The 22,852-nt window shown below is 48.5% G+C and overlaps 1 protein-coding gene across 8 annotated transcripts in view; it reads right to left on the bottom strand.

Moving 5' to 3' along the window:
- Window positions 1–348: 348 nt before the first annotated feature.
- PATZ1 (POZ/BTB and AT hook containing zinc finger 1) overlaps window positions 349–22,852 on the bottom strand; it is a 31,346-nt gene continuing 8,842 nt past the window's right edge. The window contains exons 2-6 of one of the 8 annotated variants that reach the window (XM_035098055.3): window positions 22,648–22,711; window positions 16,341–16,412; window positions 11,991–12,162; window positions 6,803–6,940; window positions 349–2,124 (exon numbers count right to left, since the gene is read on the bottom strand). In XM_035098055.3, coding sequence (XP_034953946.1) covers window positions 1,703–2,124; window positions 6,803–6,940; window positions 11,991–12,162; window positions 16,341–16,412; window positions 22,648–22,711 — 868 coding nt within the window. In that variant the 3' untranslated portion in view covers window positions 349–1,702. The remainder of the gene's footprint in view (window positions 2,125–6,802; window positions 6,941–11,990; window positions 12,163–16,340; window positions 16,413–22,647; window positions 22,712–22,852) is intronic. The other 7 variants (XM_035098057.3, XM_035098056.3, XM_088659785.1 and 4 more) reach the window with 7 other exon arrangements.

Below are 22,852 nucleotides of genomic sequence, written 5' to 3'. Positions count from 1 at the left end.
TCATAGAGTTGGAAGAGACCACAAGGGCCATCCAGTCCAACCCCCTCCCAAGCAGGAAACACCATCAAAGCATTCCTGACAGATGGCTGTCAAGCCGAATTGCTTGACTCAAGTGGGATCATGCACCTCCCCTCCCCCAAATATTACATCTGCTCGAGCAACTTCTGAACCCAACGCCTGACTTGGACGCAGCTTAAGCGCCTCCGGAAAGCAGTGCCATTTTCCTTGACGGGAGGGTTTCCTTTCCTCTTGCGAAATTAAGAGCAGGTTCAAAGTGAAAAGATCCACATGCCTCACCAAAACGTTGCCCACATTAAAATAAAATAAGTCAGACAAAAAGAAGGGGCATAAAGTAACCATTCTAACTTCTTTAATGCAGTCCAATCAAATTGTTTTTTCTTTTTTCTTTTAATCACTCTGAACTCTATAATTCATTTGCACTAAACAGGTTGCTAGTACAGAAAAATTAATCATTTTTGCCGATCAATTTCATCTTTTGGGGTCTTTATGCATCAGCCAACCGAGTGTGTGGCTCTTGCCTTTACTTTTTCTTTTTTTAAAACCTTCCCCCTCCCCTTTTCTTCCATTTTGCATAACTATATTATCCCATAGACTTAAAAACAATCAACTAGCCAAGTTTATTATTAATTATGATACATCTAAAAAAAAAATTAATACTAACCCTAACATGACAGCTGCTTTAAGAGCTCTCTGTATAATTCCCTCGGAAGGGCTTCTCAGTAGCAAATCACTACAACAGGTCCTAAAATCATAAATGTAATAATCAGAATCATAATAAGAGAAAGAGAGAGAGAGAGAATATCGAGAGCGAGTTAGAAAAACAAGCAGCATAAAACTGAGTTAAAATTCTCCTGAAGGAGCCCCAATGGAATGAATGGGGGATTTGCACCTGGGTGGCCTCACCTGCCTGACCTCCCCCATACCCACCCACCACTTTCAGGAGAATTTTGCTGCTTGGTTGCACCCAAGGACTGGTTTGAATCTGGTGGGGCCAGACAGCGGGCACCCTCCCTCAACCCCCTCGCGCAGCACCCTCGACTTCTTCAAAAAGAAAAGAAAAGCTTTCGTAAGTTGCGTTTTCTGGTGGTTTTCTGGTGCGTTTTCCTTTCTTCCTTTCTTCCTAAAGAACAATGGTACCTCTACCAACTAGATACCTCACAGGGTATGTGCTTTTATGAGCGGACGACGATGCTAACGATGCGAATCTTAGGAAAGGGTCATGAGGCAGAGAAGGATGAAGGACCAAAATAAAAGGATAGGAGAGACACACATCTAAATTCTCTGCCAGATCAACTAGGGTTTCTTAACATTCCCCCAACCAGCCTTTGGGGTGTTTAGTTTTCATCCGCGGGGTTCCAAGCTGGGGTCGCCCACAGACCTTCTGGGTGCTTGGCGCCGTTTTGCCCTGCCATGGGGTGCAGCCCCCAAAGGCTGCCCCTCCATTCGTTGCCGTGTAGGTGATAACCCTGCAGCTGGCCCCCAACACACGCACACACTCTCTGCCCCCCCACCCCCGGGGGAAGATTTCAGGGAGAAGGGAAGGGAGGACCTAAAAGGAATTCAAACAGAAAAATCTCCCCACTACAAAACTGGATTTTTTTTTGTCAGCTCCCCCACATTGCCCACAGCCATCTTAAGACACCCAAAGCAGACAGCCGCTATGTCAAGGTGAGAGCCGCCCTCATTTTCCATCTGGCCCCATTTGCTGTGGGTCGACCTCTGGATCCACCAAGGAGGAGGCAAAGGCGGACTGGACAATCTGAAACCCGAACGATTCCAGGAGAGACATGTTCTGTTGTGGGGAAAAGGGGGAGCCCAGGGCAGGGCCCAAGTCCCCTAGGGGAGCCCCCAGGGAGCGGACATGGACTTTCTGTATGTGTTTGTTAAGGTAGGACTTGGATCTGAAAAAGCTGCCACATTCGGGGCAAGGGTACTTCTTATCCCCCTCCGACTCCAATTTATTCTTGGCAACCACCATGTCGCAGGAGGAGAAGGAGCCGTTGGCGTTCTGTTTCTCGGGGGTCTTGAGGTCGCTAGCGTCCGAGAGGTCTCCGTAGGAATCCGAGCTCTCAATCTGATCCAAAGGTGAGCATTTCTGGCCTTCTAGGGAGACAGAAAAAAGGAAAAAGGCACGTTCTTTAGACCCCTGCGGTGGATTTCCCATGCTAAAGGTCAAGCCACAGCCTCCCCTCCTTGTCCATCCCAAAGTATCCATCTGAACCTCTTTGCTGGCATGCCACCTGCCCCTTTCCCAGTCCAGCCGTGTGGACATAAACCCACTAAAATAAGCTTACCAGATTTTTTTCAATGAATCTGGGGACACTTTTCAACTTCCTATGTCTGGTAACCTTACACTAAAATGACTAGCTCAGCCTTCCCTAACCTGGAGCCCTACATAGTTTTGGACTACAACTCCCAGCCAGTACAGCCATGTGACTCTGGGGTGAAGCATTGCAAAATGTTGGGAGGGTTCCCAGGCCGGCACAGCCCCTCAATGTTCCCGATAGCCTGCTTGTCCTCATGCATTTATGTTAGTCAAAAAGTTGGCTCAAGTCTCTCCTCTTTTCCCTACAAAGCAGTTTACAAGGAAAGGGGAACAGGATCCGGTAAGCCGGGATGGGTTTGGGGTGTTGGGCCAGGTAGGCTCACCTCTTTGAGCCTTACGCAATGGGTAAGCTCCAACCAGGCCTCATTGCAGGGGAATGGACTAGATTACTCTTTGGGTCCCTTCCAACGCAATGGGTCTAGGTCTTCATGTGACTGCAAAGCTACTTGGGGAACCGGCAAGTGGTTTAGCGTTTGCCATCACCCTGCCTCAGTATCTGGGTTGGGGAGTGGGTCAGGTCCAGAAAGACTCCCCCAATACCAAGCAATATTGCCTGACCTTAAGTGAAGGGTCATGGCGGGTGGACAGAGGGAGGGATCCAACCAAGTTTAGTCCTCCTCTCTCCACTCAATCCAGCAAGACACATCCCAGCCTTTCCTCGTAGTTGTTAGGAATCATGATCCTCTGGATATAAAATGAGCCTGATTCTGTTCCCCACCTAACACAAAAGCAGTCTTCACCAGTCTGGTGCCCCCTCCAGCTGTTTTGGAATACAATTCCCATCAGCCCCTAGCCAGCCCAGCAGCTGATGGAAGCTGAAGTCCGAAACAGCTGGACAGCACCAGGTTAGCGAAGGCTGAGCAAAAGCACTTTGGGGAAGGCACATCTCAGGATCTCTCAAAAACCCCAAGAGCCACGCAGAGCCTTGCAAGCGTCTTCCACAGGGGTGTCTCGGAAAGTGCAACGAAGGCATTGTTTTGCTACTCTCTCAACGCAAAACCAAAACCAGACTCCTGCCATCAGCACAAGAGAGATGAAAGTGTGCTAAAAGCTGCTTAGGAAGGAGAATCCCTAACTCAGCTTAAGGACTGTCCCTGTCTGCCTTGCAAGCAGAAGGTATCAGGTTCAAGCCCACAGGTAGGGTTGGGAGAGACTCCCTGCCTGAAATCCTGGACAGCTGCTGCCAGTCAGTGTAGACAATACTGAGCTAGTTAGACCAATGGTCTGACGGTATATAGCCGCTTCCTGTGTTGTCCCAGCAACTCCTAGCTAAAGACGCTTCCTTAAGGTCTTGGCAGTTTCCTGGGACAGTGCACATAAAAGCCCAACTTCCACCCACAAACCAAGATGCAACTTGTGAGCTATCCCTTATATATATATAAGAAAACACTAACCATCCCCTTAACTTTTACCTAAACCTGAACAGATTCTTTATTGGGGGGGGGGAGGCAAAGCTGTCGAGAGGCATTCTGATTCCTTCAGTGGAAAATGCCCCCCCCCCCAATATCCTCATGTACTGACCCACATGGCATCGCAATCTGCTGGGATGTTATTCTGGGCAAGGCCCATTGAAACAAGAGGGGGATTTGTTCTGGTTGAGTACATCCAGGGAAGGTCCTGGTGGACTGTGGCCCCCCCTCCAGGTCAGCTCTATCCAACTGCCCCTGCAGAAGCTGCTACAGGCATAGACCACCCTAACTGGACCTCCTAGCCAGGCCGCCTTTGTTTATGTGCGAGAGAGGCCACATCCACACCAGACATTTTCATCCCTATGAAAACACTTAAACAGGCATGGCTTCCCCCAAAGAATCCTGGGGAATGTAGTTTGTTCAAGGTGCTGAGGGTTGTGAGGAGAACCGCCAGGGCTGCAATTCCAAGAGTGGTTTAACAACCAATCCTTCTCGGGGAACTCTGGGAATTGTAGCTCTGTGAGGGGGAAGAGTGTGTCTCCTAAGAGCCCTCAGCACCTTTAAAGGTAAAGGGACCCCTGACCATTAGGTCCAGTTGTGACAGACTCTGGGGTTGCACGCTCATCTCGCATTATTGGCCGAGGGAGCCGGCGTACAGCTTCCAGGTCATGTGGCTAGCATGACAAAGCCGCTTCTGGCGAACCAGAGCAGCACACGGAAACGCCGTTTACCTTCCCGCTGTATCTACCTATTTATCTACTTGCACTTTGACGTGCTTTTGAACTGCTAGATTGGCAGGAGCTGGGACCAAGCAACGGGAGCTCACCCCGTCGCGGGGATTTGAACCGCCGACCTTCTGATCGGCAAGCCCTAGGCTCTGTGGTTTAACCCACAGCACCACCTGCTCCTGCTTTAAAAAACTAAAATTCTCAGGCTTCTTTGGGGAAAGCCATGGCTGTTTAAAGTGGTAGCATAATGCTTTAAATGTACAGTGTAAATGTGACCAGAGAGGGAGGGAGAGAGAAAGAGGGCTGGAGGAACGAGTGAGTCAAAGTCAATCCCACACTACAGCCCCTTCAGCATCTTCTTAAGCCAGAGGAGTCTTAAATGACGACCCATTTGGTTTAAGTTTCTGGGCAGTCATTCCATCCACCAGTCTTATCTTCTCCATCTTCCCTGAGTCAAGCCAGAAACTGGTGCTTGGCTCTCTAGAGAACTTCAGACTGCTGGCCAGGACTCCTGAGGCTGAACACCTCTCCACACAGAGCTGTGCCCTGCACACAGAAACTACCTCATCGGTGGTAAGAAGCAGTCATGAGTTCCAGTTTAACCACCTGCCTGACGTGCCAGTATTATTGCACAGGGATGATGTTTACTGTGCAGAGATGGCTCCCATCTTGCTAGCCACACGTTGGCCATGCTTGTGAGAAACAGGCCTGAGGCTTGCCGCAGCCTTGAGCCTTGCTCCATAACAAAGCCCCTTCACCAGAGGTTTTAAGCAGAGGTTGGGTGGCCACCCGCCAGGGATTCCTTAACCGTGATTCCTGCATTGCAGGCCGCTGGACTGGAGGACCCTTCCAACCCGACAATTCTATGATTCTCAGAGGGAGACCATCTTAAGCAGGGAGGGAACAAGGCTATGTGACAATTGCACCTCCTGTACGCAAAGATCCCTGCCTAAGTCTCAAAGGGATGGAGATATATAAAGGGGCAAGCAGAGAATTTATCCAAAAACTATATAGCCTTGAGTGAAAGAGGAGGGGGGGGGCGTTAAATTCCTCCCACCATCAAAGGGGCCTTTCTCCCAGTTATCAAAACAGAACTCTTTCTCAGTAACTCCAGAAATTTCTCCTAGGGTTGCCAGAACCAGCAAACCCAAGCTGTAACTTTTTTCCTAAACTGTCCTACTTCAGGCAGGTGGAGGTTTGTAACTCTGCCTCACTGCATGGGTGGGGTAGAGAAGAGAACAGTCAGACAGGGGAAACAGTCAAGGTTAGGGCAGCTCCTCTTGACAAAACTCCCTCCACCATTGAGCTATGCAGCCTTTCCTAATCTGATGCTCTCCAGATATTCTGGATTACAGCTCCCAGAAAACCCAGCTGAGTTGGTTTAGGCTGATGGGAGTTTTAGTCCAAAAAACGTCTGGGGGCCACCAGGATGGCGGCTGATCTTATGGAACTTACTGCCACGGGATCATATAGGGATGCCCAGAGGGTAGGGTTGCCAGACTCTATAATAGAGGACAGGACTTCTGCGCCTTTAATTGCCCTGCTCTCTTTTGAGCCTGGAAACCTTAAAGAGAAACCAGCAGACCCTTTGCTTGGAAATTAAACAAAGGGCCTGCTGGTTTCTCTTTAAGCTTTCCAGACTCAAAAGAGAGCAGGGCAATTAAAGGCACAGAAGTCCCGTCCTCTATTGAGTCTGGCAACCCTACCAGAGGGTTAGATGGCATCGAAAGGAGATTAGTCAGAGCCATGGATGAAGAGAAAGCTATCAATGTTTACTAGGCCACAGAACCTCCAAGTTCGGAGGCAGGGTGTCTTTAATCCCGCTTGCTGGGGAAGACTCTTGGCATCTTGCTCCATCTTGTTTAACAGGTCTGTGATGGCATAAGGATTTAAGTGATTGCTCTGCTAGCGGCATAGCTGCCAAGTTTTCCCTTTTCTCGCGAGGAAGCCTATTCAGCATAAGGGAAAATCCCTTTTAAAAAGGGATAACTTGGCAGCTATGGCTAGCGGGTGTCCCAAGACCACTTGGGTGTTTGCCGCTGCTGGGAGAACCTGCTTATGTGCTTAGCTTCCTCCATGCAGTGATGGGTGAGTTACTCTTGGGAGAGTGTTCAGACATGCAAGCCTCCGCCCGCAGCCTGAAGTGGGGCAGCCGAGGGGAAACTCAGCTGTGCCCTTCTCCCAAACAGAACACGGCGGACCTCCTGACCGGCACCTTGCCTCTCCCCCCCCCCAGCGCTCCCTTCTCCGCCCGTTCCCCAGCACCCAACAAGGTCCTACGTCAAGAGACGGAAAGTGTAGAGCAGGGAGTCGCTTGCCTTTGATGCCATAGGTCCTGACGCTGTGGAACGCTGCTCCCCCATTCGGGATGGGCTCCGGGTGTCTGGAGACCTGGGGAAGGGGAACACCGTGGTGGGTTTTAACATGGACCTTTAAGTAGGAGGCAGAGGAGAAACCTAAACAAGATAAAAGGAGATGAGATCCTGCCGCCAGGACAGACACAGATGCCTCTCTGCCTTTCCCCCTCGCTCCGCTTAGCCGCTGCCAGATTCTCCTCCTCCTCCTCCACCTCTCGGCTCCTCTGCGAGAGAACGGGCGCCCGGAGAACCAAGATCAAAGCCAGCCACCGCCGTGCAACAGGAGGAGGCCTCAACATGGTAGGCAGCGGGCCTCTGGAGCTCTCGCAAATGAAGACCCAGAAATTACCAGGGTGGGGAGAGAAGTCTATTAATTATTATTATTATCACCACCATACTGCATTTATTTTTCACTCTATACGAAAAGATGCCTCGAAATGTCTTAAACTTGGCATCCAAAAACTTCGGCCCTCCAGATGTTTTGAACTACAATTCTCATCTTCCCCAACCACTGGTCCTGTTGGCTAGGGATCATGGGAGTTGTAGGCCAAAACATCTGGAGGGCCGCAGTTTGGGGATGCCTGACTTAAACAGAGAAGCAACTCAGGAGACTATGCACAGGATAGGTCACCGAGAAGGAGGCTGCAGACTCACCACACAGTTAAAAGCACATGGGTTGCCCACCCCACCAAGAATCCTGGGAACTGTAGTTTAAGGGTCTTGAGAATGGTGTCTCTATGCAGGGCAAACTACAGTTCCCAGGATTCTTAGGAGGAAAGCCGTGTGCTTTAAGTAGATGGTGCGTACGCAGCAAGAACGAAGAAGCCTCCAGGATCCATGTCAAGACCCAGCCATCATGGCAGCCTGATGCTCTCCAGAATCATAGAATTGTAGAGCTGGAAGGGGCCACGAGGGCCATCTAGTCCAACCCCCTGCAACCGCAGGGATCTTTTGCCCAACGTGGGGCTCAAACCCATGAACCTGAGAGCAAAAGTTGAATGCACTACTGACTGAGTTATCCCAGGTGTCAGACTATAACATCTGTCAGCCCCTACATCACTGCCATATATTTCAATGCTGTTTTATGAAGACGTCTATATTGCTGATCTTACACTGATGTGATGTTTTGCTGCTGCTTCCTAGAAATTTTTGCGATTGAATAAAAACCAAATATGGCCTTGCTGGCTGGGTGCTGAAGGGAGTTTATAAATATTTGGAGGGCACCAGGTTGGCCGAGACACAGGCTTGAATATTTTCCTCTCCTGCAGCGAATCACATGCTAAGTGAGCTCCCCGTAGGATTCACCTGGCCCAGTTCCTAAAACAAACCAGCAATCTACCAAATACGTCTTGCAGAAGAGGGCAGGACAAAAGGAGGCCAGGAGATCTTAAATAAATGTATGAAGGCCACTTTGGCAGCCTGAATGCTTATTTCTCGATTCACCTGGGCTGAGAGCAGGCTACCTATTCTGGTGGATTTGGACGGGGCGGTGGAAGGAAACAGGAAGGGGGAATGAAATCTCCTTGCCCAGGAGAGAGAGAGGGGGGCTTGGGCAGCGGTTCCTCAGCTTGCTGCGGATGAGAATGCACAGCTGCACTGGGGCGGGGGCTGGCGGGAGTTGTAGTCCAAAACATCTGGATGGTACCAGGTTGGGGACTGGCTGCCGTGAGGAGTAGCAAGTAAGCCCAGCATTCTAGAGGAGCAAACCCAACCAACACAGAAAGGAGTCACCAGGCTGTAAACAATGATGCTTCGGAGAGAACTGGGCCATTCCTCTCTACCTCCCAGGCCACAACACGGTGACAGTACTGCACGACCACAACTTTATACGATCATGTGAAGCGACAAGCTGATCTGCTGCAAACGTTGGGGACTTTCCACAGCCAAAGGGTCACATTCCCTTTGGGGGGGAACCATGTCAGTGGTGGGCATGGAAGAGCAACAAATCTAAGCGCTACCTTCGTGCAGTATTATTTATTTGTCACACTTATACCCCTCCCCAAAGAGCTGAAGGTGGCGTACATGGTTCCCCCCTCCTCACAACAACCCTGTGAGGTAGGCGAGGCAGAGACTGGCCCAAGGTCACATGCAGCGAGCTTCACGGCCAAGCGGGGATTTGAACCCTGGTCTCACAGGTCCTAGCCTGACACTTTAACCACTGAGCCACGCTGGTTCTACCTGGGTAGCTGGTCTCTTCACGCACTTGGCACACGCATACCCCACTCCACCCTCCATCCAGACAAGCAAAGAACTAGGACTGCAGTTCAAGGAGTTCATTCCAGTAATGCAAAACCACCTGAAGCAAGGCCAGCGAGGGTTATGGCCTGGGAAATGTCCCAAGGGCCAGATGGAGAGGCCTGGAGGGCCACATATGCCCCCCTCCCGGGTCTGAGGTTCCCCCTACCCCCGGACTAGCCTGGCAGAATCTGACTGCTGCTTTTGGAAAACAACAACAACCCCAATGTATTATTCATTCCTTTATAGCCAGAGTACCAGCAAAGGAGCACCTCTGTTTTTCTAGAAATAGCAAAATGTGATTCCCCCAACAGTCTGCATCTGAAACTAATGGAGCTGCAACCCATTTATCTTTCTGCAGCCAAGGCAGCAACCATGGCCTGGCTCTGCAGTTGCCATAATTGCAGTGGTCTGTTGCTCTGACATGTTTATGTTCTGTTGGCCAGCTTCCCAAAAACTGTAACCGATGGGGCTACACAATCTAATTCTGGCTCCTGGGGCATTATTCTGCTATTTTGCACTTTTTAAAAAGGTTCTTTATTTGCTTCTTTTACTTACTCGTTTGTAAAAAAAAATAAAAAATTAGGCCTTACCTTCCCCATTAACCTCCCAAAACCACAAGTATCCAAACTAGCTTACACAAGTATTTAAGACAATGTGAGCCACCCCATACACTACAGGCTGAACCCCTCTCCCCAAATCAGGGGTATCATCAGCAGACTTGGGGGGTGGGGGTGGTACTCTGCACATTCCTGGACAACCTCCCCAGAAGTTTCCTGGACTGGATTCATAAGGCTGGATTGCTATAACGTGCTCTCTGTGGGGCTGCCCTTGGGTCTGGTTCTCAAGATCCAGCTAGTGCAGAATGCTGTCGGGAGCTTCTGGTCGAGAACACGTGATACCACTGTTTAAACAGCAACACTGGCTACCCATCTTCTACTGAGCCAGCTTTAAGGTCCTGGTACATTTATTTACAAAGCCCTGAACAATTTAGGGATTGCCTAAATCCTTAAATCTGAGCTCAGTCTCTGAGATCATCTGCAGGAGAATCGTTGGTTGTTTCCCGAATTGGTGAGGGTCATTTGACAACAGCAGCATCGTTGCCAACAGTCATTGGCCCAGTCCTGCAGAACACCCTGCCACTAGAGATTCAACGCTCGCCTTCTGTGCCTACCTGCCAAAAACTTTTCTATTCTGCCAGGCCTATGCAGACCATTAAGAATACACCCTTCCACAATCATTAATTTATGTATGTTTTTAACTTTTTAAAATATGGTTTTACTGTACGGTTTTATGTGTTTATCTGTGGAGGCGCACTTGCATTTTTATGCGATGGCTACAGATGGGATTCGAAATTCGTGGAGGAAAGGGCTATCAACGGCTACGCGCTCCCTCCAGTAATTGGCAGCATTTTAAAATCAAGATGGCGGACAGAATCTTTCAAAACTCAGCTGATTTCAACCAACAGCAAGAATTTTCACTAAATTTTGCATGATGGCTCCTTAGATGAAGCAGCTGGATTTTCTGTCTGTTCAGATGCAACTGGGCACCATTCCAAATCCAGATTGTGGAGTGAACCATTCAAAACTGCAGGGTTGTTTTTTTTTTTTGTTGCTTCTTGTAGACTTCCAGAGCAGCCCTGGGTATGAGGCTGTTCATATCTGATGGGAACAACCCACCCACAATCAAGGCAGGAGGCTGGACAAGATGACCCTTGGGAGGTCGCTTCCAACTCTACAATTCTATGATCCTAAGGCCATGTAGAGAGGCTGCAGGGACAGTCCCACACCTGAGCAAAACAACCCCTTTTTAAGTGGTGCCTTTTAAAATGAACATCTGTAGACTCTTGTCTCACGAGCAGCTGAACCCAAACACAGGCTATCTGTACCCAGGTACAGAATAATGTGTGAACAACCCTTACAAAGCACACACACTCACAAGTGTGACGGATCATTTAACTCGTTTTAAAATGCTGGTAAATGGGAGTTGGGAAGGGGCTGAGGTGCTGATGAGAACCTGCTTTTGGGGTCTTGTGGGTATTTCGCACTGGGCGGGAATTTGCCCCTTCTCGCCTCCCTATCCCAAGAGACTTCATTCGCTTTTCAGACCCCACATTTCTTGATCACCTGGACCATCCTGCTCTCTGTCTGGAAATCTCCTAATCTGAAGATGGGAAAACATCATTCAACTGCTGAGGTGAATTGGTTCTGACCTCCACAGGTACTTCCAAGTGTTGTTTTTACTCAGTGAAAGGAATCGGGGTGTGGGAGACTAGTTGTTCGTCTGGGCTGCTCCAAGAAATTTCTACGGCCCTCATGATTTGATCCCTCAGAATCTGATAGTTGGGCAGAGACGTGTTATTCATTTACTGCTTTTACACCCCACCTTTTTACTCCAAGGCGCTAAAAGATGGTGTATACCAGGCATCGGCCCTCCAGATGTTTTGGACTACAATTCCCATCATCCCTGACCACTGGTCCTGTTAGCTATGGACCATGGGAGTTGTAGGCCAAAACATCTGGAGGGCTGCAGTTTGGGGATGCCTGCTGTACACGGCTCTCCCTTTCCTCATTTAATCCCCACAACAGCCCTGTGAGGTCGGTTAGGCTGAGAGGCAGCGATTGTCACAACGATGAGTGGGGATGTGATCCCGGGTCTTCCAGGCCCTAGTCCAACCATTACACCACCTGACCCTCCAGGCTAGCCAAGGGGATGTGGCTGAGCGGGTGTGAGAGTTGAGGCAAGAGACCTGTAATAGTCCCACTTGTGCTCATGTGGCCAGCCGGCTACGTATGTGTTAGTGGGTCTCAAGAGCCGTTCCTTCTCTTCTTGAAGAAGCCTTTTGCCCTAGTTCCCCTCCTCTCGCCCTGTGGATTCTCGTTTTGCCCGCTTTGCAAGAAGTTGCACTCATTACCTCTGTTGCAGATGGTACAGAAGTTGCTTGGTCCTTCGCTGTGCTTCTTCAGGTGGTCGGCCATGTACGCCGCCCGCAGGTACTTCCCGCAGACCTGGCACGGGACTTTGTCTTCGTGGCAGGCCAGGTGCGAGCGCAGCCGGTCCCGGGTGGCAAAAGAGGCGTTGCAGGTCTGTGGAGAGCAGCAAAACCCACATTAAACCCACAAACACACGTGCGTGCAGGCAGACACACACCGCTACTAAGGTCAACACTACGGTGACGTGAGGCTATTGATTTCAAGAGGGGCACCGAAATCAACAAGCAGGCTCCCAGCACCGTCATTTATGATGGCAGAAACGTTTGAGGAGTCAAGCCCTGGCTTTGCCAAGTGCACCCCAGCTCAAGAAGCAAGCAAGCAGGTGCTGTTTTAGGGCACACCCCCAACTTGGTGGGGAGTTGTTTTGGACTACAAGTCCAATCAGCCTTAGCTGGAGCTGAAGGGTGTTGTAGTCCAAAACATCTGGAGAGCCCTGGCTTGGCCGAGGCTGCTCTAACCCATCAGCTTCTTGCAAACACAGGACCTCAGGTCAACACAGAGTGCTGTGGTATCCGGAAGGGCTTTTCCACACCCTACAGAGAGCTCCCCTCTACAGAATGAACAGAGACGCAGAATGGGGCAGATGAGCTCCATATATGCACTGAAGCATCTCCAGAGCTCCTGACCAGAGGGGTGACAGCCCGGAGTGCTTAAATTTAATTTAAGTTAGTTTTATTGATCTCCCCTGCCATTCAGATTTCTTTAGGTATCTTAATTATTCATGGCCTTCCTTGCCGCTCACTGTTCTTTTTAATCTTCTGTATGCCACTTGGAACATTTAAAATAGAAAATTGGCCTGTAAATAAGTGCCCAATAAAACTCAGTACCCATGATTAGAATGGGCGTCTGAGCACATCCATTATTCAGAGGGAGCAGTTTAAATCACCAAGGCTACGAGGACACAGCACCCAAAGTTCCCCTGGGGAATCCATTAGATTGCGGCACTTTGAAGAGGATAAATGCAATGCATTGCTTATGACTTTCTAAGGCTGCCTTCTCAAGATACTTTGGACTACAACTCCTATCAGCTGCGGCATCATACAGGGATGTTGTCTGGGGGCTGATGGGAGCTGTAGTCAAATATGGCTGCACTGGCTGGGGGCTGATGGGAGTTGTAGTCTAAACCATTTGGAGGGCACTGCATTGGGCAAAGGCTGTTCTAAGAAGCCAGGGCTCTTTTTGGTCTCCCCAAGTTAGCACCCTTTCGCTAGCTCTTCACAAACACTATATGCTCCTCACAATGAAGTGCTAGATGGTTCTACCAGGACGATCATGATCTAAGTAAGAGGGAGAAGATGGGAAGGATAGGAGGAGAGGTCCTCAAACAGCAGTAATGAGGCTGTGGTAAGGAAAGACAAATGAAGATGGGAGCAGGCAGGAAAGGGAAGGTGGTGGTGGAGGAGAGAGAGGCCAAGCAGAAAGTGCCCCTGGGCCAGATGGAGAAAGGCAAAACTCCTGGGCATAGGGAAAAATCACACACAAGGCAAGTTAGGGGTGGGAAGGCAGAGGAATAAAGAGGGAAGATGACAGCCACAAGTAGCAGGAGAAAACTAAGAGCTGGAGGAGAGGCAAGGGAAGGCGAGAGGTCGTTCTAGAGAAGCCACCAGGGCTACGATTCAAAGGCAGTGCAGGAAAGCCACCGCAGGAGAGGCCATTGTGTGTGCAGAGTTAAGCTTCCTGCTAATCTCACTTTCCACAAAAATAAATAAAAGAGCCATGTTACTAGCCCTCATGGCTCTAAGGCAAGTGTATGTGCAGGGTGGAGAGTGGGCCTCCAGTGTTTCCCTATAGTATAAGCAGCAGCAGAATAGAAAAGGGGGGGAATTCGCTAAAATGATAAACCAGACTATGCAATATCGATAGGAAATGGCTTCATTTGCATAATTTAGGCAAGCTTCAGAAGAATCCCTACAAGTGAAAGCCCCTGCTCAGGATGGAGGCCAACCCCTTCCTATTAAACGTCCTGCTCCCTTCAGTGCTCGTGTGATGGCACCCAACAGGCATGTTGGATCCTAGACTAGGGCTGCCTTCGTAATGCCCAAACACGTCTCTTCTGGGCAGAGGGAGAAAAGGCTAAGAAGTTCCACAACAGGAACATCTGCCAGGGATTCCCTGCTCTCCTTAGAATTCTAGAGTTCTGAAGATGATCAGGAGCCTAAGTTGCTGCCACATACAGAGACAAGACTCCTTGGTCCATCCAGCTTGGTACTGTTCACGCTGATTGGTACCAGCTCACCTTGGATTCAGGCAAGGGACATTTCCAGTCCTATGTGGAGATGCCACTGGGGAATTGAAGCTGGGACCTTCTGAGCTATGCCCCTTCCCTATCAGTGTTACAGTTACTGAAGCTGGCCCTTAAATGATGCAGAATAGTGTTAACAGACACATCATTGTATAAATAGCCTGAAGCAAGTTCTCATGGGCGTAGGCGGGGGGGGCAGGAGGGGGCAGTTGCCCCCCTAGAAGCAGGGCCGCTGGCCAGCCTGCCCCGCTGCCCGGTGCCGTCTCCCTTCTCCCTGGCTGGCTGTGGGGCGGGTGGAGGGAAAGCCCCAGAGCCGCGCAAAGCGTTTGGCTGGCGTTCCCTCCGCCCGCCCCACAGCCAGCTGGCTAGAGGACGTCTCCCTTCTCGCTGGCTGTGGGGCGGGTGGAGGGAAAGCCAGCCAAATGCTTTGCGCGGCTCTGGGGCTTTCCCTCCACCCGCCCCACAGCCAGCCGGCTAGAAGGGACGTCTCCCTTCTCCCTGTGGGGCGGGTGGAGGGAAAGCCAGCCCAACACTTTGTGTTTGGCTGGCTTTCCCTCCACCCGCCCCGGCGATCACGGAGGGGGAGGAGGGGATCGGAACAGCCCGATTCGGGCTGATCCTGGCGCCCCCTCGCCCCTGCCGATCACGGAGGGGGTCGGAGCAGCCCGATTTCAGGCTGATCCTGGCGCCCCCTCGCCCCTGAACGACCATGGCTTTCCTTGCCCCACTGTGGCCCCTCACCTCCTGTGCCTTGGCCCCGCCCCTTGCCCCCCTAATTTTGATCCTGGCTACGCCCCTGCAAGTTCTGTTGTTGCTGCTGCTTTTTTAAAAAAAGGAAAGAAATGAAGATAGATCACTGTTTTCTCTTAGTTAGAAGAGACCTTAGGTCAGGTCCCTTGGTGAATAGGCAAGGCACTAAGCGGAAAGTTCTGCCCCCCCCCCTTGCAGGATCCAGACCAGAGCAAGGCAATAAAAAAACACAAAATTATTTGTGATTTGTCCCATGAATAGATTCCACTAAGAAATGACTCTGACATTACAAAAAGCTGTTCAAGTCAGAAACAGATGTAAAAATTCAAAGTATAACCACTTGGACATTGCGCTGAGCAAAAGAGGGGCAGCTTTCATTGAGCAAAAAAATATACTGTTTGGGCACAGAGACTTTAGAAAGGGTTCCGACACAAGCGATACCCACTGTCGTTTTAAAAGTGCATTTTGCATAACCAATGGACGAGAGGAAAGAAATCCACTGTAGTTCCGCAACACAACCAGGGAACTGATTACCTGTGGGAAACCGATAGCAGTTCCTATGATGCAGTCTAAAATATATAACTCTCTGGGCTGTTAGGACAAGTGTTCAGGTATAATTTCAAAATGACTAAGTAACAGGCACATTCAGAACTATAAAGAGGAAAACAGAGAAACACAGCAAGCCTTACTCATGGAAAAGACGCCAAAGGAGTGAACTTCAGAACAACCCGCTGGGAAGTTCTCCTGCATAAGCTCCATGGCAGAGCTTGTGCAGCAGAAAGTCCCAAGAGGCTGAGTCTACTTTGCTACCATTATGCCACACAGCTCACTGGAAAGAACAACAGGCATCAAGTGATTTGTTGCTGCATTTAATTTGCTTATTTCTTTTCAAGCCAGGCATTATGGAGCCCATTCTCGATCACAGTTAGCTATTGAGCAGACTGGCAAAAAATCATTCTTTCAAAGAGAACGAGAAAAATACAGAAAAAGTCCAGAAAGCCTAAAATCAGAACTGAAAAGAAAAAGAAAACAAGAGACAATACAAACAGCTTTGAAGGAAACTAAACATTTCAAATTTAAGAGGTTAATGTCTTTAAAAATACAACATAAGGTTATCAGAGAATGCTGTTAATAAATAATAATAATAATAATAATAATAATAATAATAATAATAATAAAGGAAAACTCCAGTGCTTTCCTGTCAAGCATTGCAAAGGCAGATAAATATACTAAAAATAGAGAAGTTTTTTTAAAAAAATAAACAGTGTTTAAGAAATACCTCTTGAAGTTTCAACTGCTCTAGGGATGTAGATGTCTCTGAGCTTATTCCATGGAGGCTGGCAATTTCCTGCTAATAGGCAGGAAGTAAGAGAGATTAGATAAGGAAGAAACTCATTCTGCAATGAAATCATTTGGGAAAAGCACGAGTTTTCTGAATGCTGATTTTTAACTTTTTATTTTTCAGGGAATACAGGTCTAGCTTGCTTGAGAATCAGGTTTTGTCTCCTAATGCTGAAGATGGCCGGATGCTAACTTAAATGTGGCAGGTAAAAAGGGAAATTACCCAAGGAGATGGCCCCACAATTAAAAATGAAAGCAAGTTAATTTCTTCTTCCACGCTCCAATCAAAACTGCGAACTTCTATACCTGCCTTTGACAACATGGTACCCTCTAGAAGTTCTGGATTACCAGTTCCATCAGCTCCAGCTCCGGACATTTTGGGCTACAACTCCCAACCGCCCCTGCCGTGCTGGAACAGTTAATATGGCTGTGCTGGTTGGGAACGATGGGGAGTCATAGACCAAAACGCCAGAAGGGCTGCACAAATCTTCTGCACAAATTGTGGAGCGCGCCCACATCGAGGTGCCAGTTCATGCAAATCACACTTCTGCATGAGCCGACTCTGTCCACAAGGCCGAATCCTGCCAAGAACAGTTGCATTGGGGGCGGCCACAGTGTGCACGGGAGAGCTCCCCCCACCCATGTTACCGTACACCCAATTGATCTTCATTATCTTGGTCAGTCTGGGGTCGCACACATGGCGGCGAAGGCAGAGCAATTGCAATTCTGGCTGCAGCAGAATCAGTAGCATTTCAGGTTTTCCTTCTGCGGCTGAGTTTTAAAAGATCCAGGCACTGATGGGGGTGGAGTGGAAGATGACACCCATTAACCCCTTGGATTCCCCCCTCCCCTTCTCCCATGAAAAAACTCATCCGATGCACTTTTCCGTTCTGCCCATCCTGGCTCTTAAGGTGACCAGGTGAACTGGCCGGCTGAGTCCCACCTGGTGTCAACACTAAGAGCAGCGAGATCCAAGTTCCTGGTGGGTGTTCCCTGCGCAAAGACTTCCCCTTCCAGACCCTGAATCAGCTCCAAGTTAAAATTAGATAAGGAAACTATATTTGACCTTGCTGCTGGAAATGGATGGTGGGTTGTAGAGCCAGTGTGGGCGAGAAACAACACGATGATCGTTAAATGATGACTCACTTAACGAACCTTTCTATGGCAGCCTTCCCAAACATGGCACCCCTGTCCTGGGGTCGGGAATCTCCAGTCTGTGGCTTAGCTCTGGCCCACTAGGCCTCTCCATTGAGCTCAAAAGGCTGTTTCTCCAAAACCACACCCAATTATCACATATGACATCAGCTATGGGGAATATCCTGGCGTGGCTACAAAGGAAGAATTGGGAGCTTAAAGTGAGCTCCTGGTTGTTCTTTTGCTGGCAGAAGACACACTGATTCAAGAAATTCCCACTGAAACCATGGCTAAACTGGTGTTGATGGGGACATACTTTATTTAGTAGTTTCATTGCAAACTGAATAGTAATTACTGAAGCAGCAAAACTCCCTGAGCCACGTTTCCCAAAGACTTGGGAACCTCTGCACAACCGAATTTAAGAGGTGGGCAGGACAACCCACCTGTCAATCATCTGGTATATTATAATGATGTCAGGTGACTTGGGCGTTTGGTTGTCCTGCAACGGTGGGGCGAGATATGACTCCTGCCCTGGGTGATGGATGCTTGTACAACAAGTGACACTAATTCCATTTAGCACTTTCCCCTTAAAAAGGCAGGCACAACTGTAGAGAAAGTCGTCTTTGCCATAGTTATATTTCTCTGTAATTATAGCTGTTCGGGATTTATATATTTGCACAAAAGGGAGGTGCACTGCCTTGAGTGGACACTAGAGAGCGCTAAACCCAGATGTCTGTACTTGTTATTTCAAGACACCTGTGCAAAAGACAGGGGGCAATTAATAAAGCTCAATCTGGGTAGCCAAATACAGTGAAAATATATTTTAAGAAATAAATCTCAGACCAAAATTTGAATGCAGCAAAATAATGGTGTTGGGTAGGAAAAACCAACAGCCACATGAGTTCTTTTGCACTGAGATACTTAACTCCTAGTTAGGTGATGGGAAAATATAAATAAATAAATAAATAAATATAAAATATAACTAAAAAAACCTAAAAAAATATGGTGCAAAGAGAAGAATTTCTATTCTGCACGGCACTGGTAGAATTGCATGCTTTTGTGAAATCCGATGGGTTCAGTTCAGAAATGGAAGGTAATCTTGAAAGAGAATAAGGGCTGTTCCGGTTAAGGTCAGTTGGCACCCAAACAGTTGCCAACTGACCAGAAGAAAAAAAAACACCCACCACCCAGTTCTTCTGCCTTTAACAGTTAGCAGCTTCATCTGAAGAAATCAGCAGGGCAAGGTTTTCACAGCAGGGAGATGAACACAGCCACTTTATAATGTTAAACCCCTGTTAAAAGGCACAGCAGCAGAGGCTGGTTAAATAAGTTGTCAACCTTTAGTATGCAAATTTGAATTTACTGGCCATTTGCAACACACCTTAATGCTTCAACTGCTCTTGAGCAGCTTCGGGACTGAAGCCTAAGGAGAACCGCTAATTATGATATTAAAATTTGCAGGTCATATAAATACAGACTGATGAACACAAATATAAAAAAGATGTATTTTAAAAAATAATTCCCATAAACACCCTTAATGGGATTTTCAGGATGCCTTGCTAAGTATCAGTTATCCCCAGCTGAACTGAAAAAAGTTATATTTTTCTCATGCCAACCAACACATAGCTATGGATCATCTTCCCAAACTGGGTGCTCTCCAAATGTTTTGGGCTCCAAAACATCTGGAAGATGCCAGGTTAGGTGGTGGTGGTTGCCAGAGATTATTTTAAGCCCCTTAATCTAACTGGGGTTAAATAGCTCAATTGTCTTTAATATTTTACGGTGTTTGAGGTCCTAAGATCTTCACAACTTCTGCAGGGTTTTTTTGGGGGGGAGGTGTTGTCAAACATATATTTAAGATTACAAAGACCTTTGGGTGGGGGGCCGACTTAAATAAAAAACAGTGGGGAGGAAAGGGATTACAAAAAGTCAACCCAGTTTATTCCCCATACTGTAGGGTGCAAATTGTAGAGCTAGCCAGTGGTTAGGGGTGATTGAGGCACCAGATGAAATCAGCTGTCTTTGCCCAGACTTTGACATCTTTAGCTAGTCTGCAAGCCTTGCATAGGAAGACACACAGCTGTGTCTTATATTGAGTCAGATTACCAGTCAATGTGGCTCAGCATTGTCTACACCCGTGGTTCCCAACGTGGGGCAATTTTATTTTTAAGGGGAGCAATTTGAGAATGAGTTATTAACAGTCAATGGCCTTTTAGGCTTCTTCCATGTGAATAGGAGTTCACTTTTTGAATAATAAGAATTATAAGTCACAGGGGGGAGGGCATCAGGATTTTTAGAGATGCTTAGGTGGGGCATGGCCAAAAAAGGTTGGGAACCACTGGTCTACACTGACTGAAGGTCGCTCTCCAGGGTTTCAGGCAGATGGCAATTCCAATCCTGTGCCAGGGACTGATCTTGGAACCCTTTAATGGAATGCTCTTCCTTTTAAAAACAAACTAAGTCAGATGCTTGGTCCACCTAACTCATCGTTCATGACACTGACCGGCGAAAGGTGGCTCTCCCAGCTTTCAGATAGGGGACATTGCCACCTGCCTTCAGAGATTGAACCTGGGACCTACTGATGGGGTAGGAGAGCTGGGGGGGGGGAATCACATCTGGCAACCAATGCACCTCTTTGGTGTCAGATAGTACATGGGAAGACGAGTCTAAAAAGCCCATGGCATGTTTTGCTGTGAGTTCCTTAAAAATTTATATAGGTAAAGGTAAAGGGACCCCTGACCATTGGGTCCAGTCGTGACCAACTCTGGGGTTGCACGCTCATCTCGCTCTATTGGCCGAGGGAGCCAGCGTACAGCTTCCAGGTCATCTGGCCAGCATGACAAAGCCGCTTCTGGCAAACCAGAGCAGCACACGGAAACGCCATTTACCTTCCCGCTGGAACGGTACCTATTTATCTACTTGCACTTTGACATGCTTTCGAACTGCTAGGTTGGCAGGAGCTGGGACCGAGCAACGGGAGCTCACCCCGTCGCGGGGATTTGAACCGCTGACCTTCTGATCGGCAAGCCCTAGGCACTGTGGTTTAGCCCACAGCACCACCCGCATTCCTAAATTTATATAGAGTTAACGCTAAATAAATTACTTCTGGTAAATGAGTACCATAGCCACTAGAGGGCCGTGAAAATTTGTGTCCTGGGCTTTTTAGACTCGTCTACCCTTGTACCATCTGAAACCAAAGGGTTGCCAGATGTGAAATATATTGGTATTATTTTTGGCTCTCCTGCCCCACTATTCTGCAGGAACCCATAAGCTTTCTTCACCTTACTACTGACTGTACCGGACCACACTGCAGAACCCTTTACGAGGAGCTCTGAGTGCCTTCTCTCTCCCCCTCTCTTTCCCAAAGTTTGCATTTGTAGCTGCTGCTATTGATTTTCTTTTCTTTTTTTTAACAACCCCCAGCTTTACAAAGAAGCAGATCACACTCTGACAAAATGGCTGCGCTCAACCCTTGCATCTGCATTCCCCCACACACACCTGGTGACATCTGCTTCAGCAGAATCCTTACAGATGGCCATTTAAAATATATTAAGTTTAAGTAAGGAACTCACAGCAAAACATGCCATGGCATTAAAGATCACATCCCACGCCCCCAAGAGAAAAGAGTAAAGGCTGTGATATCAATGCTTCGCCATAGTAGTTCATGTGCTGGCTACTTCAACGCTGGATTACTGCAATGAGCTCTATGTGGGGCTTCCCTTGAGCTCGATCCGGAAGCTGCAGTTAGTGCCGAATGCTGCAGCGCAATTGTTGACAGGAGTGAGGCCATGTCAGCATATACCACCTGGGCTCCGAGATCTGCACCTGCTGTACAATTTGCTACCGGGCCAAATTCAAGGCGTTACTGTTACCGTAGTATTTAAAGCCCTCAACAACTTGGGACAGGTTTGCCTGCAAGATTGCCTTATCTCATCCACATCCACTTGACTGTTTCCATCACAGGTGCCACATAAGACACATTCTGCATCTGTGAGAAATCATTTTTTGTGTGCTTACACTTTGGAACTCCCTGCCTATTGACACCAGGCAGGTTCCCTTGCTGTGCTCTTTCTTGCGCCTGCTACAAACATTTTTGTTCCGGCAAGGGCCATCCAGAAACAGAACATTCATGTATGTTTTAATCTGTTTTGAGTTTTGAGTTAAAATCGCTGATTTTAGCTTTTGGATGTTCCAATAGTTCTTTTAACTGATAGTTTTATTGTTTTGTAAACTGCTTTGAGGCTAGCTTTTCTCTTTTGATGTTCAAGCAGTGTATAAATTTCATGAAACAAGCAATCAAGCAAACATGCCTGTCTCGTATGTGACCATCTTTTTACCGCTCAGGAAGGAGAAGGGTGGCAGAGCCCAGCTGAATCAGGTCACCGGTAGAGCAGCTAGCAGAAACGCCCATCGTGTCTTAAGCCTTAGCTGGGCTTTTGAGTCGCCCCTTCCCCGCAAGGAGCTTGCCTCCTCCCTGCAGCAAGTCCAGGGGAGTTTATTGTTCTTCAAATCCAAGCAGAAACAGCTACGTTAACTGGGAAAGGAAGGAAGAAAAAAACAGCCCACCGCCTCCCCCAAAGCCATGTCACAGTTGAATTTGAGCAATGCTCTGTGTGTCCCCTTGCTAGGAAAAAAAAAGAAGAGGGTGGGGGGAGCTTCCAATTTTGCTCAGTGCGATGTTCAAAGGTGGTGGTGGGGGGCAGAGAAATCCACAAAAAATGCGTTCAGCAGCTAACTGGAATTTCCCTAAAATCAAGGAGGGACCTTGAGAGCCCACCTGTTGATGGGCAGCCAGGACGAAGAGAGAAAAGGCTGACTGCAGAGAAACGGTTGATCGCCTAGGGCGAGCTGAGCAGAGACAAACACTACAAAGGTAGGGATGAGAGTGGAGGGGCAGGGGGAGGACAAACCATACGAGGGAGGGGAAGAGAAGCAGATGACATTGGGAAGAGGGTGGGGGGAAGGGGGGGAAGGAGTGGAGCGTCTCTAGAACAAGTTTACAAGGAGCACGGTAAATCCCAGGTGTACAGAAGGCGGCTTGCATCTCCACCACCTTCTTGAGAGGCTTCCTCCCCATCATCACAGACCCTCCTCCACCCAGTAGTTCCTACCTGACATTTGTGAGGTCTCTCTGATGTGTGCACTTGTTTGATGTGCCCGTTCAGATGGTCAGGCCTTGAGAAAGGGGACGAAAAGAGAGATAAGCTGGAGTTAGGTCTGCAGCATCTATCGTCACCAAACACAACAGAGGTTTTCTAGATTGGTGGTTCCCAAACACTTTCGGGCCACCCCCCCCCCCCGGTTCTTTAAAGTCAT

This window comes from Zootoca vivipara, chromosome 16, assembly GCF_965207765.1.
Source record: "Zootoca vivipara chromosome 16, rZooViv2.hap1.1, whole genome shotgun sequence".
Classification (NCBI taxonomy): domain Eukaryota; kingdom Metazoa; phylum Chordata; class Lepidosauria; order Squamata; family Lacertidae; genus Zootoca; species Zootoca vivipara.
This window is presented reverse-complemented; position numbering and strand designations above follow the sequence as displayed.